Source organism: Petaurus breviceps, unplaced genomic scaffold, assembly GCF_028583685.1.
Source record: "Petaurus breviceps papuanus isolate PSGF00001 unplaced genomic scaffold, PetGlider_PUasm1.0 64, whole genome shotgun sequence".
NCBI lineage: Eukaryota > Metazoa > Chordata > Mammalia > Diprotodontia > Petauridae > Petaurus > Petaurus breviceps.
Genome location: NW_027186428.1, coordinates 3,476,418 through 3,502,595, shown reverse-complemented (window position 1 = coordinate 3,502,595; position 26,178 = coordinate 3,476,418). Strand labels below are relative to the sequence as shown.

Sequence of the window (26,178 nt, the reverse complement as noted above, 5' to 3'; positions counted from 1 at the left end):
GGTATTGAGCTTTCTGTCTAAATCATATACCCATTATGGTGGAAGATATGTTGGTCTATACCAAGTTTCTGCCATACTGTTTTCCAGTTTTCTCAGCAGTTTTTGTCAAACAGTGAGTTCTTGTCCCAGAAGATGGGGTCTTTGGGTTTATCAAACACAGATTACTATGATCATTTACTACTGTGTCTTCTGTAACTAATCTATTCCACTGATCCATACCAAACAGAAATTTAGAAGAGTTAGACATGATAGACTTCTAGCATGATTATTGAATGGAAAGCAGTAAAGGAATATATCTCAGCTGGGTTTCTGTCTGTTTTTGAAATGAAGAAATAAAATGAAACAGATAAAACCATTCGTTAACTTAATTTTTAAAAAGAAGAAAGTCAAATTAGCAGTATAAAAAAAGAAATAGCTAATTCACAAGCAATGAAGAAGAAATAAAAGAAATTATTAGGGGTTATTTTTACCCATTAACCTGCCAACAAAATGACAACCTAAATGAAATGGATGAATATTTACAAAAATGTAAATTGCTCATATTAACAGAACAGTAAAGAGAGAACAGAAGTATCCTTAATTGAGAAAAATAAATTCAACTAGCCATAAATTAACTCCCAAATGCAAAAAAAAAAACCCAAACCCATAAGAATTCTGGGAAGATGGTGGAATAGGTCAGAAAACTCCACGTTTTCAAGATTTTCCCCCATAAGAGAGACAAATTAGCACATTAGGGTGAATGAAGTAAAGATAAATAAGAATAGGGGCACAACAGAGATCTTCCTGGAACAATCTGAGAAGATAAGAAGAAAAGTCCCAGGATGAGGTTTAGTCTCTATGAAGATTAAACATCACCAGGGTAGGGTCCACTTCAACAACAACCTCCCTAGGTTTGGGAGGCTGCCTCAGTCCCAGCCACAGAACTTTTTACCCCTTGATAGTGAGGGGATTTGGACTTCTGAACTGGGGGAGATTTGGAGAAGATAGAGGTAACCTTGACTGACAAAGAATACAAGGCCCAGCTGTGCTGGGAAGAGTAGCAAGGACGAGAAGGAACTATCACATGCATGGTGAGTGCAGAAGCAGTGGGGTGGAAAGTCCCTGGCTGTGGGCACTTACAGGGGTCAGAGGTTTGGCTTTGGTTCCAGGTTAGAGGGAAGAACTGAAGATCTGGAGCAAGAGGCACAAAATGCCCAAACCCCAGGGCTAGAGGGGATTACAATAATTAAGCTATTCCCACAAAAAGTGTACAGGAAAAGGAGAAAGAAACCAACCATAGAAAGTTATTATGGGAATAGAGAAGACAAGGGTTCACCTTCAGAGGAGGATACTGAAGCAAAGAAACCCCCTTTTATCCCAAAGAGTAATGTCATATGGTCACCTGCCCCCCAAAAATTCACAATCTTAAAAAAAGAACAATCCAAGAAAAACAAAAAGTTCATGAAAGGAAAGTCAACCAATTAGAAAAGGAGATCACAATTTTAAGAAAAAGACATCTTGAAAATTAGAGTTGGGCAAGGTGAAGTTAGCGAAATTATAAGAGATGTAGAAATAATTAAACATGAATAATGAAAAAATATATGAGAAAGAAAAACATCTTATAAGAAAAACAACAGATCTAGAGAACAAAAAGAGAAAACATAAAAATAATCAGACTATGTGAAAGCTATGATCAAAAAAAATTTTTTTGATAAAATAACACAAGAAATAATTAAAGAAAATTGTCCTGAAATATTAGAACAGGGGAAAAAAGAAATAGAAAAAATCCATAGATCACCACCTAAAAGAGATCCTATAAGATCCTGTAATATTCATAGGAATATTATAGTCAAATTCTGAAACGCTCAGCTCAAGGATAAAATATTAAAAGCAACAAGAATAAAACAATTTAAATACGATGGTGCCACAATTAGAATCACATAAGATGCAGCAGCAGAGACATTAAAGGACCACAGGTCTTAGAACACCACATACTTACTGAAGAGCAGAAGAACTGGGGCTCTCAAAAATACCACACCCAGCCAAGTTAAGGATAATCCTCAGTGAAACTTGTCAGACTTTCAAGACTTTGTTAAAATAAACCCAAACTTGAACTTAATAGAAGATTTGACATACAAGAGCCAAGAGAAACATAAAGTACATACCAAAGACTGATTACAGGAGACTCAATAGGGACAGATCTTTACTTTTTATATATGTAAAATGAAAAACATATGTCTAAGATTCTTACGAATAATTGGGTAGCTCATAAGAAAGATTGGGGTAAACCTGAGTATGACATGAACTTAAAAAGCAAAACCATTTAGGACCAGCTAAAAAGAGTAATTATTTTATATGAATGAGGTGCAAGAGGAACAATTCATACAGAAAATTAAATAGGGGAGGAGAGTTAGTAGTTCTGGTAACCTACTTTCATCAGGAATGGGTTTAAGAGGGAACAACACGTGTATATTTAGAAGGGTATAAAAGTCTTCTAAATTGAGAAGAAATAAAAGAGTAAGGGGATAGGGAGGGGAGAGAGGACAAGGGAGGAATCTTTAGAGGGCAAGGTAGGGGAATAGGTAAAAGGGGGTATAGAACAGTGTTCTAGAGGAAAAAATCAGAAAGAGAATAAATGAAAGAAATGGCTTAGAAATGAAACTGATAGAATTTACCTAGGACATGGATACCTTAAAGATTTAATTTGATCAAACAAATCAATGATTACATGGAAGCAAGAAATAAACACAATTAAAAGATAGAAAAAGACAAGATACTTACATTTGCAAGGCATCAACTATCAAAAAGAAATGAACTAGAAAAGAGTTCAAGAAATCATTTAAGAATCAGACTACCTGAAACCATTGAGACACCCACCCACACCCACCCCTGCCAAAAAAAGGCATGGATATTACAATCCAAGAAATCATAAGTAAAATCTTCACAGATCTATTAAAACCAGAGGGCAAAATAAAAATAGAATATACTAAGCACCTTATGAAAGAAACCTCACAAGTTTAAAACCCCCAGGAAATATCATAGCCAAAATCCAGAGCTTCTATGTTAATAATAAAAAAAGCATCCAGAAACAAAAAAAAAAATTCACATACCAAAGGAGGTCAGCAACACAAGACACAGCAGTTTTTCCTATATATGAAAGGAAGATTCTAGAATACAATATTCCAAGGGGCAAAAGACATAGGCTTACAACCAAGAATAATTTACCTTAAAAAAAATAGAGTATCATCCTACAGGGAGGTAAACATGGACTTTTAAAGGACGAGAAAACTTTCAAGCATTCTTGATGAAAAGACTAGCGCTGAGTAGGGACTCTGAAATGCAAACTCAAGACTCAAGAGAAACCTAGAAAATTAAATTTAAATTAGAGAAAACTGGAATGGGTTAGGTGATGATAAAGCAGCTAAATAACATTTTAATAAAGGGAAAAGAAATAAGCAGCCCCTTAGAAGCTTAATGTCTTCAAATTGTACTGAAGAAGCTAAATAAGAAAAACAGGATCTAAAAGTGGATCAGTTATTTTCTGAGAGTTCTAAAAAGAGAAAGAAAAGAGAGGGTAAAAGAAATTTGCTAGGGTTGAAAGGAAGAAGAAAAAAAAGAAGAAAGCATCAATGAAATCTTATTCTTATCTGAACTGGACAAGAGGAGGATGGAAAGCAATCACAAATAGTTTCTTGTGGTTAGTCAATAAACATTTATTAAGCACCTACCATATGCTAGGTACTATGTTGAGGGCTGGGAATATACAAAGAGGCAAAAGACAGTTCCTCCCCTCAAGGAGCTCACAATTTAATGGGAGACATAATAGGGATAAAGAAGGAAGGGATAAAAAGGAAGATAATATTAGGAAGAGAATAGTCACAAGAAAAATAAACTTCTTGAATCCCAAAAGGAAATGTAAAGGGAAAAAACAAAAGCAAAGAAGTAGACACTAAAGGGATTGCACATCAATAAGGAAATGGCTGAATGGTCAATATGTGACATGTGAACATAATGGAATATTATTGAGTTGCAAGAGATAATAAGAGAAATTTCAGAGAATCTTAGGAAACAGGAACTGTTGTTAGAGAAAAAAGAGGAATCAGAAGAACAATTTATATTAGAACAACAATGTAAAGAAAAACAACTTTTAAAAGACTGAAGAACTCTGATCAATGCAGTGATGTCTTGAGAGGATCCAAAAGGAAGCATGCTTCCCACTTCCTGAAAAAGAAGTGAAGGACTCAAGGGGTGGAAGGAGACATACATTTTTGTGTATGGCCATGGAGGACTTGATTTACTTGACTAGGTTTTTTTTATTACAGGATAGGCTTTTTTTTCCCTATTTTTTATTAGGGATGTAGGTTGGGGGAAAAGAGGATGTAGAGAAGGCAACATCTTCCTGCCCTCAATCCCCTAAAAAAAGAGGAAAGTCACTGAAACATTTTTTAAAATAGTAGGAGTACAGAAGGTATTTCAGAAGGAAGCATAGATATGTAGAAGAATTTTCAAAATAAAGGGTGGAAATTTATTATGTCTTAAGTAATAGGAGAAAAATTCATTTTCATCTGTAACACCGTTTTTACCGAGTTATATTCTATATATGGAAATTTTTGTTTTGGGTTTTCTTTGGTGCTTGTTACATTTGTAATAAAATAAAGAAAAACTAGATAAATTCATAACTCTACTCTTCTGATCCCTCTCCCCCTGCCTTCTTTTTAACAAACAGTAAAACTACTATAATGTAAGGCTGCCAAGTATCATCAAAGGCAATCCTTCTTTGGTACTATTTTGAGGTATTAGACTGACTACCAAACTGAAGGTCTACAGAGTCATTGTGCTGACCTCACTGTTGTATGCCTGTGAAACCTGAACAGTATACCCAGAGTCATGCCAGGAAACTGAATCATTTCCATTTGAATTGTCTTAAGATTCTGAAGATTATCTGGCAGGATAAGGTACCAGACACTGAGGTCCTTTCTCAAACTAAACTTCCAACCATTCAAACTCTGCTTCAGAGAGCACAACTCCTGGGGTGGCTAGGTGGTGCAGTGAAGAGAGCACTGGCCCTGGAGTCAGGAGGACCAGAGGTCAAATCTGGCCTCAGATACTTGACAGACTTACTAGCCATGTGACCTCGGGCAGGTCATTTAACCACAAGTGCCCTTCCTCCCCCTCCAAAAAAGCAAAAAAGAGAGAAAGAAAGAGAACACTAAAGGGATTGCATATCAATAAGGAAATGGCTGAATGGTCAACAACCTCATAGGGGTAATGTGTTTGCAGCGTATTCTTTATATGATCATATGGAGCAACTCTGATGGGCTGGCCATGTTGGCTGAATGCAAAATGTACACTTACCAACAAGACTATTTTATAGAGAACTCACACAGGCCAAGCATTCACATAGTGGCCAGAAGAAGCAATACAAGGACACTGACAAGGTCCTTTTTTTTTTTTTTTTTTTTTTTTTGCCTTTTTGGAGGGCAATTGGGGTTAAGTAACTTGCCCAAGGTTACACAGCTAGTGTTTTTGTGTGGGTGTTAAGTGTCTGAGGCCAGAACCGAACTCGAGTCTTCCTAACTCCGGGGCCAGCGCTTTACTCACTGTGCCACCTAGCCACCCCTGGCAAGGTCTTTCTTAAGAACTTGGGAATTGAGTGCATGACACGGGAGACATTGGCACAGGACTGCCCAGCATGGTGTGCCATCATCAGAGAAGGTGCTGTGCTCATAGAGCACAGCAGAACTGAAGCAGCTCAAAAGAAACACAAGATGCACAAATTTGGAGAATCCATCCCAAATGTTCACATGGACTATTTGTGCCTGACCTGCAGTAGAACATTCTGAGCTTGTATTGGTCTGATCAGCCACAGTCAGACATATTAAAACTTGACCCTGGCATAAGTGATGTCATTTTGGTCCTCTTCAAGAATGAAGGACAACAACCAACTATTTTGCTTACCTGTTTTCAAGCACTGTGTATTGTGGGTAGTGTAACTGTGAATTAGATGGAATTTTATGCTGTTTAAACAAAATTTACAAATTAAAAAATAAAGGAATAATAAGCACATTAGGAAGCAAAAAAAAACAGAACAAAATGTCACTTAAAAGATTTAATTTTATCATACCTGAACTTAGATATTTGGGTCATACTGTGACACTTGAGTTCATAGGGATTAAAAGGACCATGAAGTAGTACCTTCACATGCAATGATAAAAAAAATATATAGAATGTCAATAAACAAAATTATTCTTTTCATTATAATTCTTCCCCTCTCCCTAATACTACAATCCAGTCTCTCAAAATGACTACTCCCAGAAATTACATTTTGGACTTCCAACTAGAAAAGACCCTCATAAATTATAATAGGAGACAACTAATAATGCATGATTTGGCAGAAAAAAGACTCAATTCACTGAATTTTCATTTTAGCCCTTTAACAAATTACATGCTTCTTCTAGACTAAGTAAAAATGTTTCCAAATAGGCCTTTTAGGGGATGTAATTGATTACTTCAATGCAAATATACCTAATGCCTTCAATGTAAGATATATTAAAAATATTAGATAATCAGTAAATTTTACATTTTAGTGGAAATAACACAGCAATGTGTAATAATAGTACATAGAACAGCTATCCCCAAGGCCAATGTCTTAAGACCATAGAGTTGACAGTAAATTCCCCTGAGTACAGAAAGAAGCAGTACTGCTGAGTCCATTTTCCTCCTTGTTGGAAATCTTAGGAAATGAAAAGTAGTCGTAAAGTAGCAACAACCAGGTAAGAATTTTCCAAGTTCTAGGAGCTGACATTTACTACTAAATCTCAATCTATTGGTTAAGGATCTCCTTCGCCAAGGAGGAAACAAACATTTGCTGCCTGGAATGATTCCACAAAGTTTACTGACTTACAAAATATTACTGATTAAGCCTGACCAGCAAATCATACTTTTTCTGAAAAGATGTTCTTTACATTAATTAATTCAACAAACATATACTATGCTAGACAGTATGGGAAGACAAAAACAAAAACAACACAATCCACATAGAACTTGCAATCTAAGAGAGATGGAAATAATACCGATTCAATTAAATAGGATACAAAAAAGAAATAGAGGTGAGAAGACATGTAATGTATTCTAGGGAAAATGTGAGAAGGTAAACATTACTTCTAGCTTGGGGGAAGAGAAGGAACTGGAATTAAGTAAATATCCATGGAATTTAGAAATTTCAAAGCAGTAAGGAGCAACTTATTGCTATAGGCTTGGGATAATAATTCTTTTTAGGATATTCAAAAGACAACTTATCAAATTACCTTACAATTTGGAGTACCAAGTTTATTAGCAGAGAAGCTGTCTAACAATATTCGGATCAGAAACTTTTCATCCTCTTTACTCTGAGTTGATGGTGGTATAGTTGAACTGGCAGCATTTTCCATTGACTTGGAAAAGAATTCCTTCAGCATTTCATTGTTTTGCTAAACAGAATTACAAAAAAAGCATATCTTTTAATTGACATACAAAAGGAAATTATTTTGATCCCTTTATTGCCATTAGAACTTCAGGCCCTGTTCTACGGTAGCCCAGTCATGTGAGACTAAAGCAGGAACAGTTACGACAACCTAAGGAGGGGTGACAACACAACCTTATGGAGGTAATGTGTTTGCAGCATATTCTTCATATGATCACAAATCACTGTGCTCAAGGGCCACCCTCTCTTGCTGGCTAAGTTGCAGAGGGATTCAATTGTATACTTATTCATTGGTGACTGTCATTTTCTGCTATCTTTGCTCCCTTTCCTATGCTCACTCCCTCAGGTGCATCAAGGTAAACACTTTACCCTGTGTTATGTAAAATGTGCCTCTTTTAAAGTTTTATTGCTTTAATAATTACTGGCTAGACTGCTTCTACAGAAGTAAAGATCAAAAAAGCAGCTGCAACAGTCAGAGATGCCTTTCCTCCCCTTCATATCTATTTAAGAAATGGTTTAGAGACACAGGCACATTAATTCATTTTAAAAGTTTTAAATATTAGCAGGGAGGATTAAAATGTATTCTATATTTTGTAAATAGGAAAAATAAAAACTCACACTTACATAGCACTTTTAAAGTTTGCAAAGCCCTTTGCTTGTAATAATACCACTATAAAGTTACAAGTATTCTCTACATTCTGCAGATTAGCATCACTACTGAGGAGCACAGAGAGGTCATGAAGACTAATCACTGTCAAAACTGGATTCAATCTTGAGTGTCCTGACTCCAACTCCTGGCTTTTAACTACACTGGAAGAATCACTTCATTTCTCTGGGACTCAGTTTCCACGTCTGTAAAAAGAAGGGTTTGGACTAGAAGATGCCTTAAGGATATGTGTAGTGATCAATCTGTAATCTCAGGACAAGGATTTACAATCCAGGTTTCCTGACTCCTTCATGTTACTGATCACAGAACCCTGGGAACATGAAGGGATTCTATATGTAAGATACTCTATTCATTTTACTCTCTCATTTTATAAGCAAAGAAAGGGGTCTAGAGAAGTGCCAGACCCACCGTTACATAAACTACTATCATTCAGAGTCACATAAGCTGGAATCACCAACTAAGAAGACACAAGACCCATTTAAATAAAAAGTGGCAAATAAGTAGTTAGCAATTTCTCTTGGCAACTGTCAAGAATGAAAGAAAGAATCATACCTCCAGCAACTCTAATAGGAAAGGAAAATTTTGCAATGACTTGTTTGTATTTCTGCTAGTGCTAAGGAACTATACAGGCACAAAATGCAATTTGGTCTCCCTTGGAGCGGAAACAATGAAATCAGAGATATAGGAGTAGAACTCAAGAGAACTCAAGGCGTGTTTACACAGATTTAAGAGCCATCAGTATAGACAAGATCATCAAACAATGGAAACTGATACATTCACCAAAATAAAAAGTAAAAAGAGTGTGCAGGACAGAACCTTGTGGAATTCCTACAGTGAGGTGAGAGGATATGGATGATGATGTGACAAAATTGCAAAATGGAATTAGGCAAGTGGGTCCATTTCTCTCTGTATGGGAGGGTTGAAGAGAAATACCTTCTTCACAGGATGGAGGACCTCTGTGACAGATCATTCATGTTGGGTTAGATATGGTCACTATTCTCATTCACCTTCAACAGACCTCTTTGTTTTGATGCAGCACTTTGGCCAATGGAAAAATCTCTATTTCTATACAAAGAAAAAAGCTTTGAAGGTGAAGAAGGAATTTAAATTATAGGATCATAGATTCAGAGCTAGAAGGGACTTTAAGAGCCACACATGGAATCCAACCTTCTCATTTTGCAGATATGGAAAATGAGGCACAGAAAGGAAAATAATATACAGTATGAAAACAATGTAAATAACATAAAACAAAAAAAACTGAATGCTGTATAATTATAATAACCTAAGAGAAGAGATGATAAAATGCAGCTCTCTCTGTTCTTTGCAGAGGGGAAGTTTATTATGGGTATGGAACACAGTATATGCCATTAGACACAGCTGATGTATCAGTTAATTTTGCCATACCAACTTCCCCTCCCTTTAAAATAAAAATTTTTTGTTGGCCCAATGGCTAGGGGAAGGGAAATATATTAAAAAATAAGGGTGATGTAAAAACAAAAGACATTATTAAAAACTTAAAAGGAAGATCACAAGAGAAACACAGGAGAAAAAACATAGGACTGGATAAGGCTAGAGGTTTTCTGATTTTCAAAAAAGAGGAGGTAAACAGAGCTTACAAACTATAGGCCAGTAAGCTTAACTTTAATTCCTAGAAAAATTTTGGAAAATATCATTCAAAGGACAGTAAGTAATAAGAAAAGGAAGTGATGATCACAAAGAGTCAGCATCATTTGGTAAGTTTTGGGTACACGTTGATCTAACTTTCTTTTTTGACAAGTGACTGGATGATCAAGGGAATGCTACAGATGTAGTTTACCTACTGTATCTTTCTTAATTATAATCATCCAATATCATATTTCTTGGATTCCTCTCCCACCTTTTTCCCCAGAAAGTTTCAATATTTTTGAATCTTCAAATTTCCATTTTCATTTAAATCGAATTATAGATGCAGTCCCTTTTGCCTTCTGCCTACCACCCTACTTTGCTGTCACACTCTAGATAGTACTAAACAAAGTCCTTATAAAAATATACCTACTTTAGATTCATAAGACTCCTCTGCTAATTCAGCATAGCATTCTTTGATAAGCACATCTCGAATGTTCACCACTTCTTTAATTCCAGAGTAACGATACACGTCTACATGTAGAACACTGTGCACCACTGAATAAACTTTCACTATGAGAGCACAGCCATTGACTAATGCAGTGAACCTTTGTCTGGCCCCATAACTCCAGTGTTCTCCACATATAAGAGACTTTGCAGAAGGGCGCATCTTGCAAATCTTGAATTCCAGAGCCTATGAGACAAATATATGGGTAATAACATTTTATAAACTCAGTTATTTAGCAAACATTTATTGAAGCTCTGTGTTGGTGCTAGAGGGGGATACTAAGAAAAATCAAGATTCTTTCTCTGCCTTAAAAAGGCTGAGTTAAGAATATACACTACCTGGGCAGCTAGGTGGCACAGTGAATAGAGCACTGGCCCTGGGGTCAGGAAGACCCAAGCTGAAATGTGGCCTCAGACACTTAACACTTACTAGCTGTGTGACTTGGGCAAGTCACTTAACCTCAACTGCCCTGCTTTGCCCACTCCAAAAAGACCAAAAAAAGGATATATACTACCTCAACTGTTACCACCTCAAATATAGAAATATGAGACTTTTTTTGTGTATCTGACTCCTTGACTATACAGATCTACATAAAAACATATGCCTAAAAGAAACTGCTGAGATAAGCTAGGATTTCACATTTCAGTTTTGAATTTATATTAGCATGTATGGTTATGTTTCTTTAACTTTAAAAGATCCAAGATTTTATCAAGTGTGAGTACTGCCTTTAGTAAATATGTGTGTATATATGTATAACAACATATATTATGTTTAGTTTCTGCGGTTTAGTTTCCTGAATATATTTCCTGCTTTCAAACCATCATTTGATAGCCAACCTTCTGATGATGAGCCTCTTCTTAATCAACAAAGTATAGGCCCTTGAATGACAGATAAAACATCCATCATTAGGCTTATACTCCATAAGCCTTTCCAGCTTGGTTAGAACCTGCCAGGACTTGTGCTCTGCAGGTATAGACATACAAAAAGCAAGTACACCCATCCCATACTTATCCCTGCAGATAAAAGCTTCAAGAATCACTGGGTCACACACACAGAGCTACAAGGGACCTTAGAGGTCCATCCAGTCCAATCTCCTCATTTATATAGAGCAAAACTGAGCTTTAGAAAAGTGACATGACTTGCCCAAAGTATATATGACATAGTCAAGATCTGAACTCAAATCCTTTGACTTGAGAGGTACTGTACCTAAGTTACCATAAAGTAGATTTTAGTAGTAGGGTATGCTAGTATAGTAATGGATAAAAGTGTTTGGCATTTCTCTGTAAAGCATAGTTAAATGCTGATTCCAAGATATCATAGTATAAGAACAATGTCAAAGAACACAGCCTTGCATTTAAAAATGAAAATTAAGCTGAAAAGTAGAGGCTGTAAAGAAAATAAACTCCTGTATTTGACAATCTCCAAATCTTACCTCACTGATATAAATGGTATGTGAAAACATATCTGAGATAATTTTTTTTAACTGTGGAGAAAAAAGGGAAGTTAAGAAGTCATTCTTCTTTTCATCTTACCTGAAATGGAAGCTCTAGCAGATGACAAGGGATTTCCATTAAAAGGTCTAGGCTTACATGAGACCTATTACCATAATCTACAAAAAAGACCTAGACAATAAAGAATCAGAAACAGAAGAGTAGGTAGAAATAAAAATCATTAAAAGACTATAATTCAGGATCAAAACCAGAATACACTTTAACAACACTGAATTGTGATGATTCAATGACTAAACATAATCTAGAGCAATCATAGACCCCTCTACTGAGTACCTTCCTTTAGGGAGCCACCAAGAACAATCTATCTAATTTCACTAACATTGTTTTCCAACTAATTTCTGTCACTTATATTTATTACAAAAGCTTTTTCCCAATGTCAAAATCTTGTCTCATTTAGTGAACAACATACCTCAGCAGAATTTCCAGAAATATATAGGATTTGAGCTCTAAAGTAGGTTTCTTTATTCAAATTAGCAAATGGTGCCAGACAAACTAAATCAGGATATGGACGAACTGGCAGAGACACCAATTTCAGTTGGTTTATTTCAACTGTTAGCTTTTTCAGAATATTTGTGTTTTTTTCATCAATTCTATAACCCCAGAAATGACCAACTTCTACAACCTTAAAAAAAAGAAAAGAAAGTAATTTGAGATTTCTATACCAAACCAAGTGTTCAAAAAGTTTTTAAATCACAAAATTTCACATATCTTTAACCTAAATAAAACTGTATTTTAAAAGTCCCAGATATAAAAAATGAAAATGCCAGTACAATACTAGTTTAACTAATTATCAACTTCACTGACAAGTTTATTATTTTACAATTCAAAAATAAGTAGAGAATCACTAATGGGAAGTGGTTATTATCTGAATGTTTGGGAAAGTATTCACATCAATAAATAACAATAAAATAACATTGTCCTTTGAAATAATACTAAATTACAGTGAGCTACCCTACATTACATATCAATCACTAACAAATTTAATTAGAATCTACAGCACCTAATAAAAAATACAGTTTTCAACATAGCTGATTTAATGTAATTTAAAGAAAAACTACATAGTCATCTTCATTACAATCCTCATACCTCAGTGACCTCAATAGTTAAGAGCAGACTTGTAATTGCTTGTGACTGCTCTAGAGCATCTAATGAGATCTGCATAGTATCAATTGTCTGCTTCTGGAAGTCCACGTTCACTCTAAATGAAAACATAACTTTTTTTAATGTAGCATTACGCAAGTCATCTTTACATGCTTTATACATATATATCATTATGGTCTATACACACAATTATGAAATGCAATTAATACCATCTTAATTGAACATCACATATTAATGCTAAATTCTAAAATTCATGATATTTGAAATATTATTTAAATTTTAGTTTCTTTGTCAAAAAGTCAGCATAAGTCATAGAAATCTAAATAAATTCTTCCAGAGCAACATTACAAAATAGAGCTAAGTGAAAGTATTTTCACGCATCAAAACAAGAGACCCATGTGCAGGAATTTAAAAGAGAAATATGATATATGAAATTCAACTGTTAGCATGCCTGGTCCACAGCAGGTACATCTAAGCTTGCTCAAGTGAAATCTTTCTCCTATGAAATTAATAAATAAACCTACTTGTACTGATTGTGCCTTTCAGTCTGAATGTAAGACAATTGGATTTCAAAGATTTAATATACTCTTAAACAGGTGACTGTCCTACAATTAGAGCTAATTATTAATGGCCACTGTTATGCTTCTTAGATATAAAGAACCTCCATTCTAGAGTTTGAATGGACTCTGGTGGTCATCTATTCCAACCCCCCTCCTTTTACATAGAGGAAAACTGAAGCTCAGAAAGGCTAAATAATTTGCTGAGAGTTTTAAAAGTAATTTGGTAGCAAATTTGGAATTCAAATTCAATGATCCCAAATACAATGCATTAAAAAGCCCTAGAATACGATAAGAGACTTAATACTTACTGAAAAATATTAAAGTTGTGGTTGAACAGGTTATAATCAAGGAAGTATCTGATAGACCATAGGCCCCTCCTCCCATTCTGTGTTCCCACCAATTCCAGCCTCCTAGCTGTTCCTCACATAAGACCCTATCCTATACCTGGAATACTCTCCCGCCTCATTTCCACTTCTAGGTTTCCCTGGCTTCCCTCAAGTCTTAGGTTAGGTTAAAGGTTTCCCATCAGATACCTTAGTCAATCCCCCTTAATGCTAGTGCCACCATCTATTAATCATCTCCAATTTATTGGACTTATCTTATTTGTATATAGTTGTTTGCATATTGTCTCCTCCATTAGACTGTGTTCTTTAAGAAGAGGGACTGTTTTTCTCCTTTGTCCCCAGTGCTTAGCACAATGCTTGACATGTACGTTTGCTTACTGACCAATCATATAAAGAAGAGCAAGTTCTAACAAGTGGGCAGCCTAAGTGCTGTACTAGTATTTGAGATATGTTAAAAGAACTAATCAAGTCCTCTAGTCCTTTACAATAATTCTCTATAGAGGAGACATGGAAGAATGGGAAAATATAGATAGCTTGAGGTCTATGCCAGTGAAGGAACATAGATCTCTTAAAATATCTGGATCCTAAATCCACTCACTATAATCTTGATTAATTTTTGAGATTTCCAATCTTATGTTATTACATAACTTCTACTAAAGTTCTTTTCCAAGGCATTATCATGGTTTAAAGAGGAATTGGAAGAGACCTCAGCAGTCATTTTGACCAACATAACATCAAAAGGAATTCTCACTCTAACATACCTGAAAAGTAGTGATAATTTCAACCTGAAGACCTCCAAGGAAGGGAAAACATAATTCTTAAGGCAGCCCATTACATGTCTATAGATGTAATTACTACTGATATCAAGCCTACATTTGCTTTTCTTTAAATTTCCTTGCTACTGGTTCTCTGTTTTAGGACCAGAGTCCAATCTGTTTTCCACAGGACAGTTATTCAAGTACATGAACAACACTTATCAAGAGCCTCTTGAGTCTTCATATTTCTAGGATAAATGTTTTCATTTTGTTTAAATTATCCTCATACAACAAACTCAAGGTCTTTCACCATCCTGGTTGTGGTTTTCTGGATGTTCTCTAGGTTACCAATGCACTTTAGAAGATGACAGGCAGAAATCCTCCACCAGAGTGGAGAAGAGGGGAAGCACCACCTCCTTATTTAGTGCAGCCCAAGATGTCACTAGCATTTTTTGGCCACTCCATCACATAGCTGACTCATATAGAGCCTCCAGTCATTTAAAACCTCAACATTTCAAGATGATTTGTGACCTAATCATGTCGCCCCTATCCTATAACTGGGAAATGTTTTTTTTTTTAATTTAAGGATAAGACTAGAGGTGTTGTGAAGTATAAATCAGATCATGGATATAGAGCACTTTGCAAACCTTAAACTGATATATAGGTGAACTGTGGGGAGCTGTGCTGTGAGTGCAGAGCTGAGGTGGAACCAGATCACGGTGTTCTTCTCTTGACTGGACAAATGGTTTCCAAGAAAGAAGCTTCTGATTGCTCAGAAAAAAACCCATTAAGGTATTCCTGAAGGCAGGGAAAACCTATAAACTGCATGTGTGTGGCCGAAGTGAGAACTAGCCCTACTGTGATGGCTCCCACCTCTTCCAGAGAATAGACCTGTTCCCCCTCAGGTTCAAAGTTGAAGAAAACCGTTCAGCTCTTCTATGCCCCTGCAAGGCAACCCTGAAGCCCCCATGTTGTGATGGCACTCACAAGACTGAACAAATACAGAATGCCCAAGAAGGTTTCCTACTCTGACCAGTGTACCCCACTGAAGGCCTTGGGTTTGGGTTGGCAGTATCTCCTCTACCATGGGGATCTCCCTTCTAGGCACTTTGGAGGGTCTGACTGCCATCCCACTAGGAGATCCTCCCAAAACCCTTCTATTCCTCCACTCCTGGGTGTAGACTCAGCCTGTGTCTCCTCTATAGGTGGGAGACTTTTGGTGTCGATTCCCTGGATTTGATCTCTTGACCAAAGTATAATGGTCAGGCTAGGTGGCTGATCTAATGGTTCAGCATCAAGATGGAAGGAGATTCACAGCAGAATGCCCCCAGGTATCTGGGTTTGTCCCTGTACAATAGCATAAACATATTCACCAATGTTTTGGATGAAGGCAAAAATCAGCAGCCTTCTCAAATTTGTGGATGGCACAGAGCCCTGAAGAACAATTAATACAACGTACACTGAATAAGAGTCATAAAACAGAATAATAATAACAGTATATTATGTAAATTATATAAATGTCAATTATTATTATCAACCTTAAGTCATCAGGCCTCCTCTGGTGATGACTTCATTCCCTGACCTCCCACTGAGCTCAAGAAATTGTTCTATACAGAGAGAGCAATATAGAAGTGTGCTTATCTGTATTAACAACAATAAACAAAACAATAGTGCCATTTCTGAGGTGTGAATGCTCATACTGAAAATTAAATGGACTCTCACTTGCTAGTTAGAGCTGGTTCCAGCATACCTCTGGATAAGCTTAACTGGACTGAATTCTTAGATTCGGGACAAAGCTATAGTCTGTCGAAATCTGGATTGTTATTCAGTGTATAGTGTATTAATTATTCTTCAGGGCTCTGTATCATCCATAAATTTGAGAAGGATACCATTTATGCCTTTATCTAAAACACTGGTAAGTATATTTAATAGCACAGAGACAAGCCCAAATCCCTAAGAGCATTCTGCTGCCAATCTCCTTCCATCTTGATACTGAACCATTAGATCAGTCATCTAACTAGTTATAAATCCATTTAATTACATATTATTATCCAGTCTACCTCTCTGCATCTGCTCCATAAGAAATGATATCTCCAGTATTCTCATCATCTACTAGTTTAGTAACCCTGTTAAAAAAGAAATTAATTTGGAGGGAAAGGGTCTTAAAGGTTTTCAAAGTGCTCTATTCGCAACAACCCTACAAGCCAGGTGGTTCCAAATAATATTATATTCATTTTACAGATGGAGAATCTAAGGCAGAATTCAAACTTCAATCTTGTGACTTAAATTTTATCAACTAGAACATGATGACCCACATTATAAATAATTTTTTATCACTGTACAGCAAGAAACAACAAAGAACATTTCTTCTCATTGGTTAAGGATACAGTCATAATCAACTGATTCAACATGACAAATACTTGGGGATAAGTCTTAAAACCTCTATAACACTTAAGATTATTTTTTCCCCAAACAAACTCTTTGTGAGGCCTCCACATGGATTTAAGAAAGTTGAAAGAGTTCAAGGCAAAAAGACTGTTTAACTTCTAGTGACACCAGAACACAGTTGGAGCAAAAAGAAACTTCAGATATGATCTCAAACAACCCTCTTCAGTCTATAGATAAGGATAGTGGGGCCCAGAGAGGCTAAATGAAAGCTGTCTATTGTCCCAGAGGTTTAAAGTAACAAATCCTAAATTCTAACTCAGGTCCTCTGACTCAAGCAGAGCACCCTATCTTTCACACTACATGGCCAGCAAGATCTGAAGATTAACAAGCTGGCAGAAAACGATGCCTCACCAATCTTACCTTGTGTTCCTCAGCTTTGTAACTGTGCCTCCTTGTACCTTCCCTTCAATTTCTTCACCAGCATGAACACTGAGTTCAAGCGGAACTTTTAGTTGAGACATCTTAATTGCCATATACACAGCAGGAAGAGTTTTAAATATTTCTGTTGGATTGCGAGAAAATTCTACAAATGCCCTGTTCCCAAAAAAAAAAAAAGGAAATAATTATTTATTTTAAAAGCTATTAACTATATGTACTAATATAATTCCAGATCAGTTTGCCAGGCCCTGGTAAATCTTTCTTTGTGAAACTCACAGGAACCTTTCACTCTACAATTCATCAGAAGCATACACTGAAGACAGGTGGGAGAGTGAGGGTGGGGAGGGAGGTGTTCGTGACTGAAAGAGCAACAGAAAAATATTTACAGTGAGATTTTATTACTGCATGTAATTCTTGTACATTTCTTGCTTTACAAATTCTATGTTTCTGGATGATCAGATACACACCTAAATTGAGTAAGTTTCCACAACATTTCCACCTCCATTACTTCATTACAACATGTCAGTGCAGGTGATGGGGTACGGGCTCTGGAAACCCCCTTGAACTCTCCTTAAATCTTCCCACTAGATCTGGCTGTTAGCTTGAGGTTATAATCCCCTCAATTAACCTTTCATTAATGCTAAACTCAATTCTCTGTTACCCTTAACCTAGCCCAGGCCTTTCATAGTCAGTTACTTCTGGATTGTCTAAGGTTACTTCCCACCACAGATCCTATCAAAACCTCATTCTCTTGATTCCAGGCCTTGGACCTCTAGTCATCCCAGCCTACTGGCAACTCCAAACAAGATCCTTCCTAGACCCTTCCTCCAATCACCCCACACTAGTTGGCCAAACCTAGATCCCTTCCACAATTTTTCTGTATATAAAATTCATCTCAGGCTCCATTAAGGTGCTCAGATTCAACCTGATCCACTTACATTAGAGTTACAAATGTCAGGCCAATGAGGCAGATTTTTAATTAACTTTGTTTTCTTTGGCTGAAAGAAGTCTTAAGTTGAATTCCTCTATCTCAGAGTCCCAGCACCCTAAAATCTCACCGAAGGGCTAGGGCAATTGTTATCACCATTTGATAGTTGAGGAAACTATCTCAAAGAAAGCCAAAGACCTACTTCAAGGTCAAACACTAAGTAAATGCCTGAGCCACAACTAGAACCTACATATTTTGCCTTCTAGTACAGGGTTCTGTCCACTACAACACACTTACTGCCTCCCAAACACCTTAAAGGGACAAAATGTTAGGGTTAATGTTAAAAAGGGATCTTTCCTTTAGAAAGAAAGTGGCTAATTTAGTCTCACAGAAAACTCTTGAGGTAGCAGAGGTTTCTGCTAAGACTTTGCGCTAAGGAAGTTCTGCAACTTGTGCAAAGAAGTTCCTAGAAACAGCCTTTGCTGTTAAAATAAGATTTTTATTTAAATGAATTCAAAGTACCATAATAGGAATTATTAGTGATTTCCATTTTTTTAAAGGAATGTAGGTAAAAATTTTAAACATAGGTCTTGTAATTCTTATTTCCTGCTATCCTTGGATCATATTCTCAAGGATATAGGATTGAGGGGCCATATATCTGAGACAAAATTTGAACTTGGATCTTTTTGACTCCCATGGGGATCCATCCACTCTGTCTCATTGCTACCTGTGTAAGATCAATGTGGGACTTGCTCAGCTTTATCCCAGATAATAGATCTAGGAACCAATAGGCTGAAACTGCAAAGATTAGGCTCACTTCAAGAACAGGGCTAACAATTACAGTTACAAAGGAGAAGGAGATTGCTTGGAAAGCAGTACACATATTCCTTGCTCTGGTCTTCAGGCTAAAGTTGGATGGTTACTAGCTGGGCACACTGTAGAGAAGATTCCAGTTCGGTAGTAGCTGGATTAGATGGCCTTAGAGGTCCAACAAACAGTTGACTAGGAACTAATAACCAAAGCTGCCTGGGTCTCCTTTCCAAGGCCAATGAACTGCCTGAAGCTGACCAGACAAAGTCACTTCCAATCTGATTATTCTGTAGATCTCTCAATCGCATCCCTCCAGAGATCCCCAAGCTTTTTTTTTTTATGGACCTTTGCTTATTCTGCAAAACAACCTGCCCAGTGAAAGGGTGAGACACTTAACTCCTGCCACCTGCAGCCTAGTCATTCTCTCCACCCTTAGTATCCTATATAAACTGTTCCCAGCCCCCTCCTCTTTGGGTACAGCAGCACTTGCTATGTGGCACTTTGAGTTGCAACTCATTAGCCCTCAATAAAGATTTCAAATTTGTTGTATTGACTTGTTTTCATTTAAAATTCAGGTTGATAGGTCCCTTTCAATTCGGAGATTTTGTGATCAGATGTGATCGTGTATATGATAAAGGGACTCTAGAAACCATCCAGTTAAACCCCCTCATTTTACAAGTACGGAAATTGAGACTCAGGGAAGTAAAAAGACTTGCCCAAGGTCGAGTAACAAATAAGGGGCAAAATTATGCCTTGAATTAATTTCTTCTGAGCACGAAGTCCAAAGATCTTTCTACTGAATGCTGTCTTGGTTTTGCAAACTCTTAAGTACTAGACCAGTATTAGGAATTAAAACTCATCAATAAAATAAGGCTAAAATGCCTTTCCTTCTCAGGTATTCAAAACATACATATGGTACTATCATGCTATGCAAGCAACAACCTCCTAATAACTGGAAATAGGCTTGATAATTTGGAAATTAGGCCAGTCATTCTTTAAGGCTTTAGATGACCATGGACTAACCCACTGTAGATTGGAGTCTATGGAATCCACCTATTAACCATCACTCTATCCCTCCTCCTAGCACAGTGAACCACCTCTACCAAGCCCCAAGCTCTTCCTCCAGAGCTCCCTCCCTTCAGCTCTAAGGGGAGGGCTCCTCCTAGGCTCTCCACTGGGGCAAGGCCTGTATTCAGGGTGTGTCCTTCCCATTCTCCTACCCAGCTTCCTTTTGGGTGAGGTCTTGTAGAGTATAAGACTTTTAGAGCATAAGATACTTAAGGACTGGAACAATCCTTCATTCTACTAAGAATGTGTATTCACAGGGCTTACCTTGCCAAGATTGGCTGAATAAATGTCTGTTGTCTTTTACTTGCTGTTGGTCCTTCTGTTCTCTAAGAGGACCATGGCATGATCAGGGAAGTAAAGCCATGACATGCAAGTGAACTGGATTTAAATGAGGCAGGTTGTACAAAGTCACCAGCCTCACTTTCATCTACAGAGTCATCTGGGTCTAGTGACCAGATACAAATCTGGAGATGGTCCAGAATATTTCACTTGCAGGGAAAAGAAAGCCCTAGGTCTCAAAAGGTGGCTTCTTCTGTCTCCCACTAAAAAAGCCACGTGTCCAATTCCTCAAGAAATGTTCGGGTTATTCAAGATTGTGAGAGGAAAAATAAAGAGCTGCTAGTTTCCTAATAAAAGGAATGGCAGAGTTAAAAACAGTAACAGCAACAACTACTGGCACCAGTCTTATAAATAAATATTCTGTGTGAAGGCCAATGCATCAAAGTATATTTCCTCCCTCTCCCACCATTATACATGATCAGCTAGCCTTTGTTATTTCTTTTATCATTATATATTTTCATATACAACTGCTATTTTCCTATATAACTATACTACAAATAACAAAAATAAACACTACTTACTTTGTGCCATCAAATACAATGGATTTTACTTGACCACACTGCCTAAAGAGAGACTGAAGTTGTTTGTAGTAGATAAATCCATAGGGAGGAATATGCTTCAGCTGTTTAAAACATAAATGACAGCTTCTTTTAAGATTTACCACAGCAGAATTCTCCATTCAACAATTCATTAACATTTATTAAATGCTTACTATGTGCAAAGCACAAAGTACTGAATATTTAAAGAACTTAAAAATAAATTAAAAGCTTATTCTCAGGTTCCATGAGTAAAAGTGTATTTAATGCAATAATGACTTTAAAAAAATTACAATCAAGTTTCAAATTGTTGCTTACTAAGCAAAATTCACTTTTCTCTTTAAAAATTACAGAATTCTAACACAATAAAATCAAATTTAAAAATAGACTAAACTTTTAAAAAATAACTTCAAAATAATTCAGATAAGCAAAAATATATTTCTTAATTTACATTTATATCTACAAAAAGGAAGTCGACTTTGAAGAAGAAAGTGTTTGAAATTCTCTTCGAGTTTATAGTATTTCAATTAGAACTATAACTTTCATATAGATATATAACTATATAACTTTTGAGACTTGCTTAATAGTTATTTTAAAATCTTTAGTAAAATAGTCTTATAAATTTTAAACCTTTCTCACTAAATAGATGTATGTTCTGTATTGTTATTTTTATTATTACTATTAATTTCAGTGTCCAGAAGGCATTGCTAGCCTCATGTTTAAGCAACTTCACATTTAGCATATAACAGCTCAAAATATAAAATATTTTAAAATTTGCCAAAGAGCAATATCATAAAACCTCCATCAGTAAGTAATCTGTTGAATAACTCTCAGTTGGAAAAAAAAATTTTATTCAAACTGACATAAAGCAAGAATTTTCTGAATGACATGGTTATTAAATGATGAAAAATTGGTTACTTTTTAAAAATAATAAGTTGTCACATAAATGAAGACTACTATTCAAATTCCTCAGAAGTTTCTTTTGTCCGTGCTGAATAATTTTGGTTTCTTTAACTTTCCTCATATTTTCTTGTCTGATTCTTCAATCACTTGTCCCATTTTAATTGTAAGGCCAGAACTGTACCAAACTCTAACTGCTACATGTATAGTCTGGTTTCAAAAAATAAAATGCCAAGCACCTAAATCATGACATGGAGGAAATTGGGGGGTGGAGGGGTGGTGGCAAAAATCGGACACAAGAGTAGGAAAAATCTTGAAATTCTATTTTAAAATGTACATACAGGTGAGCTCTACCTTCATGATAATTAATGTAATAAAAGGCCCAGATACCTCAACTAAATCAATCAATGAAAAATCCAATCTGGGTGTTGATTTCTCATGAAGATTGGCTGCCTAACCAGAAGTAGACCACCATCTACTTCTGCAAAAACCTGAAATTCCTACCAAATAATGATCAAAAAACCCAATAAGAAACTAGTAAATTACTTCTGCCACCTAGGAATTGCAGCAGCAGCAACAACGACAACAACAATAAGAAGAAGGTGAAGGTCCTTTAAATAACAACCATCATCATCCAGAAGCCAAAAGGAAAGGGGACAGCCAACAAAGCTGGAGGCAGCAGCCTCCTAGGGTAACCAGCATGGGAGGGACAGAGACATGTAAAGCCTACAAGACTCTGTGCTATAGGTAGCAAGAGCAAAGGGCTTCCCAAGAAATGTCAGAAAGTCCCTAGGGTAGAAACCTTGGAAGCCCCAAAAAGGGCAGAGACCAGAGCGGGCATGCCAGTATTCAAACTAATACAGTCTTGGCCCAAGGACTCTGAGGTCACTAACACTCTGTCCTGAGAAGCAATAAGGGACCCCTGAAGACCCAGCACTGGATCATGAGGATCTAAGGAGGCATAATCCTAGGTGGTAGAGGTCAAGACAGAAACCCAGGCAGGGACAACTATCCCATCCAAAAACACAGTAGAGGGCTTAGACTTGCACTTGTTCAAAGCCTCGATTCAGAAATTAAAGTTGGAAAGACAAGACCAACCAGTATTCAAAATTACTGTAGATACAGAGATCCCTGAAAAAGAAGCAACTTTTTTTTTTGTTTGTTTATTGAAAGGTGGAAGGCAGGGCAATTGGGGTTAAGTGACTTGCCCAAGGTCATACTACCCAAGCGTTAAGTGTCTGAGGCTAGATATGAACTAAGGTCCTCCTGACTCCAGGGCCGGTGCTCTATTTACTGTGCCACCTAGACCACCCTATGAAGCAACTTCTTAAAAGTAGCATTAAATCATACAAAGGAAAAAATGTTTTTTTCCACAAGGATGATGTGAATACCTAGAAGAAAGAGATAAAGAACTGAAATAAAAGCTTGGAAGGCAAGAACTGGGCAAATAACTTAAAAAAGAAAGTGATAAAATTCGCCCAAGAAATAAATGCTCAGAAAACTAGAATAGACCAAAGAGAAAACAATTACACCATGAGATAGCAATAAATATTAGAACAAAACCAAAAGACTGAAAGAAAATAAATTTAATATGTATTTAATATTAATATATATCATATCAAAAGCAAATAATCTAGAAAACATGTCAAAAACAAATAAGAATCCCTGAAAACCATGATAAACAAATATCATGTGGACTCTATAGAGACATCATAAATGAAACTACCCAGATCTATTAGAAAGAGAAGATAATGTAAAGACAGAATCCACCAATCACCTCCAAAAAGGAATTCCAATAAGGATCCTCAAATGTCATAGCCAAATCCAGAGTTCCTACATCAAAAAAATATTTAGATGTAAATCTGTATAAAAACTCAGACCAACTAGATGTGGTTAGTAAACAAAGTGAGGCATCTATTCTGGATCGAGGAACTGGAATTCAGGGCAATGTGCTGCCTTTCAGAAATGTCCAGGGAGGGAAGGGAGAATAGGGATTCTTATAGGGTTTAGTATAGTCTGTATACACAGAACAGTCAAACTGCAGGAAGATTCTCTCTCTCTCTAGGAACAGGGACAGTTAGAAACTATTAAAGTGTGTGGAAGTCTTCTTGGGGGCAGTTAGAAACTGCTAGTCAAAGCAGAGATTCTCAAGAGTTGGAGGAGAAGTGCAATGATTAGAAACTGCTCATCATAACAGTAAAGGAACTCAGAGATTTGGCACAAGCATCCAAAAAGAAATTCAAGTACTAAGGACCCATAGTCAAGAATACTATAAGACCTGGAAGGTTCTATCATAAACAAGAGATTTTGGAATACAATATTCCAAAAAGCAAAAGATACGTGCTTGCAATCAAGAATTACTTACCCTGCAAAAGAGGTTAAAACAAATGGATTGCTAATGATACAGAGGAGTTTAAAGTCAATCCTTCCCAAATAGCTATGTGATATGTGGGAAAGTAAGCCACAAGCTAGGGAGAGGGAGAGTCATGATTACAGCACTGCTTTACAACAACTCTAGAAGGTAAGTACTATTATTAGGTTTAAAGTGAAACTGAAGCAAACAAGGTTAAGTGACTTGCCAAGGGTCACAAAGCCAGTAACTGTCTGAGGCTGGATTTGAACTCAGGTCTTCCTGACCCCCATTCCAAACCTCCTCTCACTGTCCTATCCAGGTGAATATTTATACTAAATATTCTTATTAAATACCTTTTTTCTAAAAGCTGAATCAAGTGGCTGTTTTTAATGGGAAACACATAAGTGGGGGATTGTAAAAGATAGCACTAAAAACCTAGCCCCTCAGGGTTATCACTTGAATTCAGTCAGTGGCCATGCAGGTTATGGAAGTGGCCTAGAGAGAGCACATTTACATGATGACATCAAAATTCCCAAACATAATTTCTTAATGCTTTCTTCTAAGGCTAGAATATTTATAAAAGGAAATATGATGCTGAGTTACAATCCAGGAAATATGAAAAGGGTTAATTAGCTCTACAGCCCAACCTTTCTATGAACCACATTCACCTTTTTGTCATAAAATCACAAAGAATCATACCTAAGTATTTAGAAAACATACCAACAATGTTCCTTAGTAACAATATTAAGTATAGACCGAAGGATATTTTTGACATTTACATACCACTACCAGGGTGGCTAGGTGGCGCAGTGAATAGAGGACCAGTCCTGGAGTCAAGGTCCTGGAGCACCTGAGTTCAAATCCGGCTTCAGACACTTAACACTTACTAGCTGTATGCCCTCGAGGAAGTCACTTAACCCCAACTGCCCTGCATTCCCCCTTCTAAAAAGCAAAACAAAACAACCTCCCCATCCCAAAAAAAGACATACTACTATAGTTGTTTTAGGATCTTTGCCAGCAAGCTCCCTTATTGCCATTTCTTCATCAGGTTGTCCAAAAGTAAAGTAATTTGGGTAGAAAGCACCAGCCAATACAACCTATAAAAAAACAGATTTCCTTTTGTCAAACAGGGGAGTAACAAGTAACTAACATTTTCTAATCTATTCCTTGAACTTTATAGATATTCTATTAAAGTTTAGAACTTTTACCACTGAAACAAAGCTTCATGTTTCTTAAGTTAAAAATAAAAGTCTTTGTTTTTAAGATTGAGATGAATTATCAAAGTGAAAGAATTAAGCATACAATAATAATCAACTATTTATCATCTTTCCCGAGAGTTTAGAGCATTTTAGTGTGGAATTTTGGGGGGAGAACAATAACAAAAAGTTCAGACAATTCTGTATATGTACCTAGAGGTACCAAGATTTTTTTCTCATTCCTCTCCACTTCCCTCCCCCCACCCCATAACTTTCAGATCAATAAATGTCATATGGAAGGGATTCCCTCTTTGTGCATTTTAAAATAATACTCCTATTTACAGCATACAGGACTCAAAATAAGAAAAAAGCCTCAACCACTCACTTCTAAGAAGCACTTTTGGAAAGTTTTCACCTTTAAGATATTCCTAATTTTAAATCGTATAAATCCCAGTCAAGGCTTTCCCTCAACCCTAAGATTTGTCCATCTAGACAAATGCTCTTTCTGTGTCATGCTAAATTTCTAGATATCCACCTCTTAAAGTCAAACTTTTCAAAACATACCATAGGATACTCCTCAGACATTATGAAGAGAAACAAACATTATTCTTTTAGAATATACTCATTTCCAAAGATCCTATGTGGTCAAGCTTCCTTCATACTCTGGTGCCTAATACCCTGACAATCACACACACACACACACACACACACACACACACACACACACACACAC

The 26,178-nt window shown here is 36.6% G+C and overlaps 1 protein-coding gene across 1 annotated transcript in view; it reads right to left on the bottom strand.

The window, feature by feature from the left end:
• TDRD9 (tudor domain containing 9) overlaps positions 1–26,178 on the bottom strand; it is a 239,348-nt gene that overhangs the window by 17,001 nt on the left and 196,169 nt on the right. Inside the window, exons 24-32 of the mRNA XM_069103712.1 lie at positions 25,239–25,346; positions 20,982–21,082; positions 17,298–17,471; positions 12,816–12,927; positions 12,139–12,351; positions 11,751–11,840; positions 10,144–10,404; positions 7,287–7,448; positions 6,104–6,174 (exon numbers count right to left, since the gene is read on the bottom strand). Of these exons, the coding sequence (XP_068959813.1) occupies positions 6,104–6,174; positions 7,287–7,448; positions 10,144–10,404; positions 11,751–11,840; positions 12,139–12,351; positions 12,816–12,927; positions 17,298–17,471; positions 20,982–21,082; positions 25,239–25,346 (1,292 nt within the window). The remainder of the gene's footprint in view (positions 1–6,103; positions 6,175–7,286; positions 7,449–10,143; positions 10,405–11,750; positions 11,841–12,138; positions 12,352–12,815; positions 12,928–17,297; positions 17,472–20,981; positions 21,083–25,238; positions 25,347–26,178) is intronic.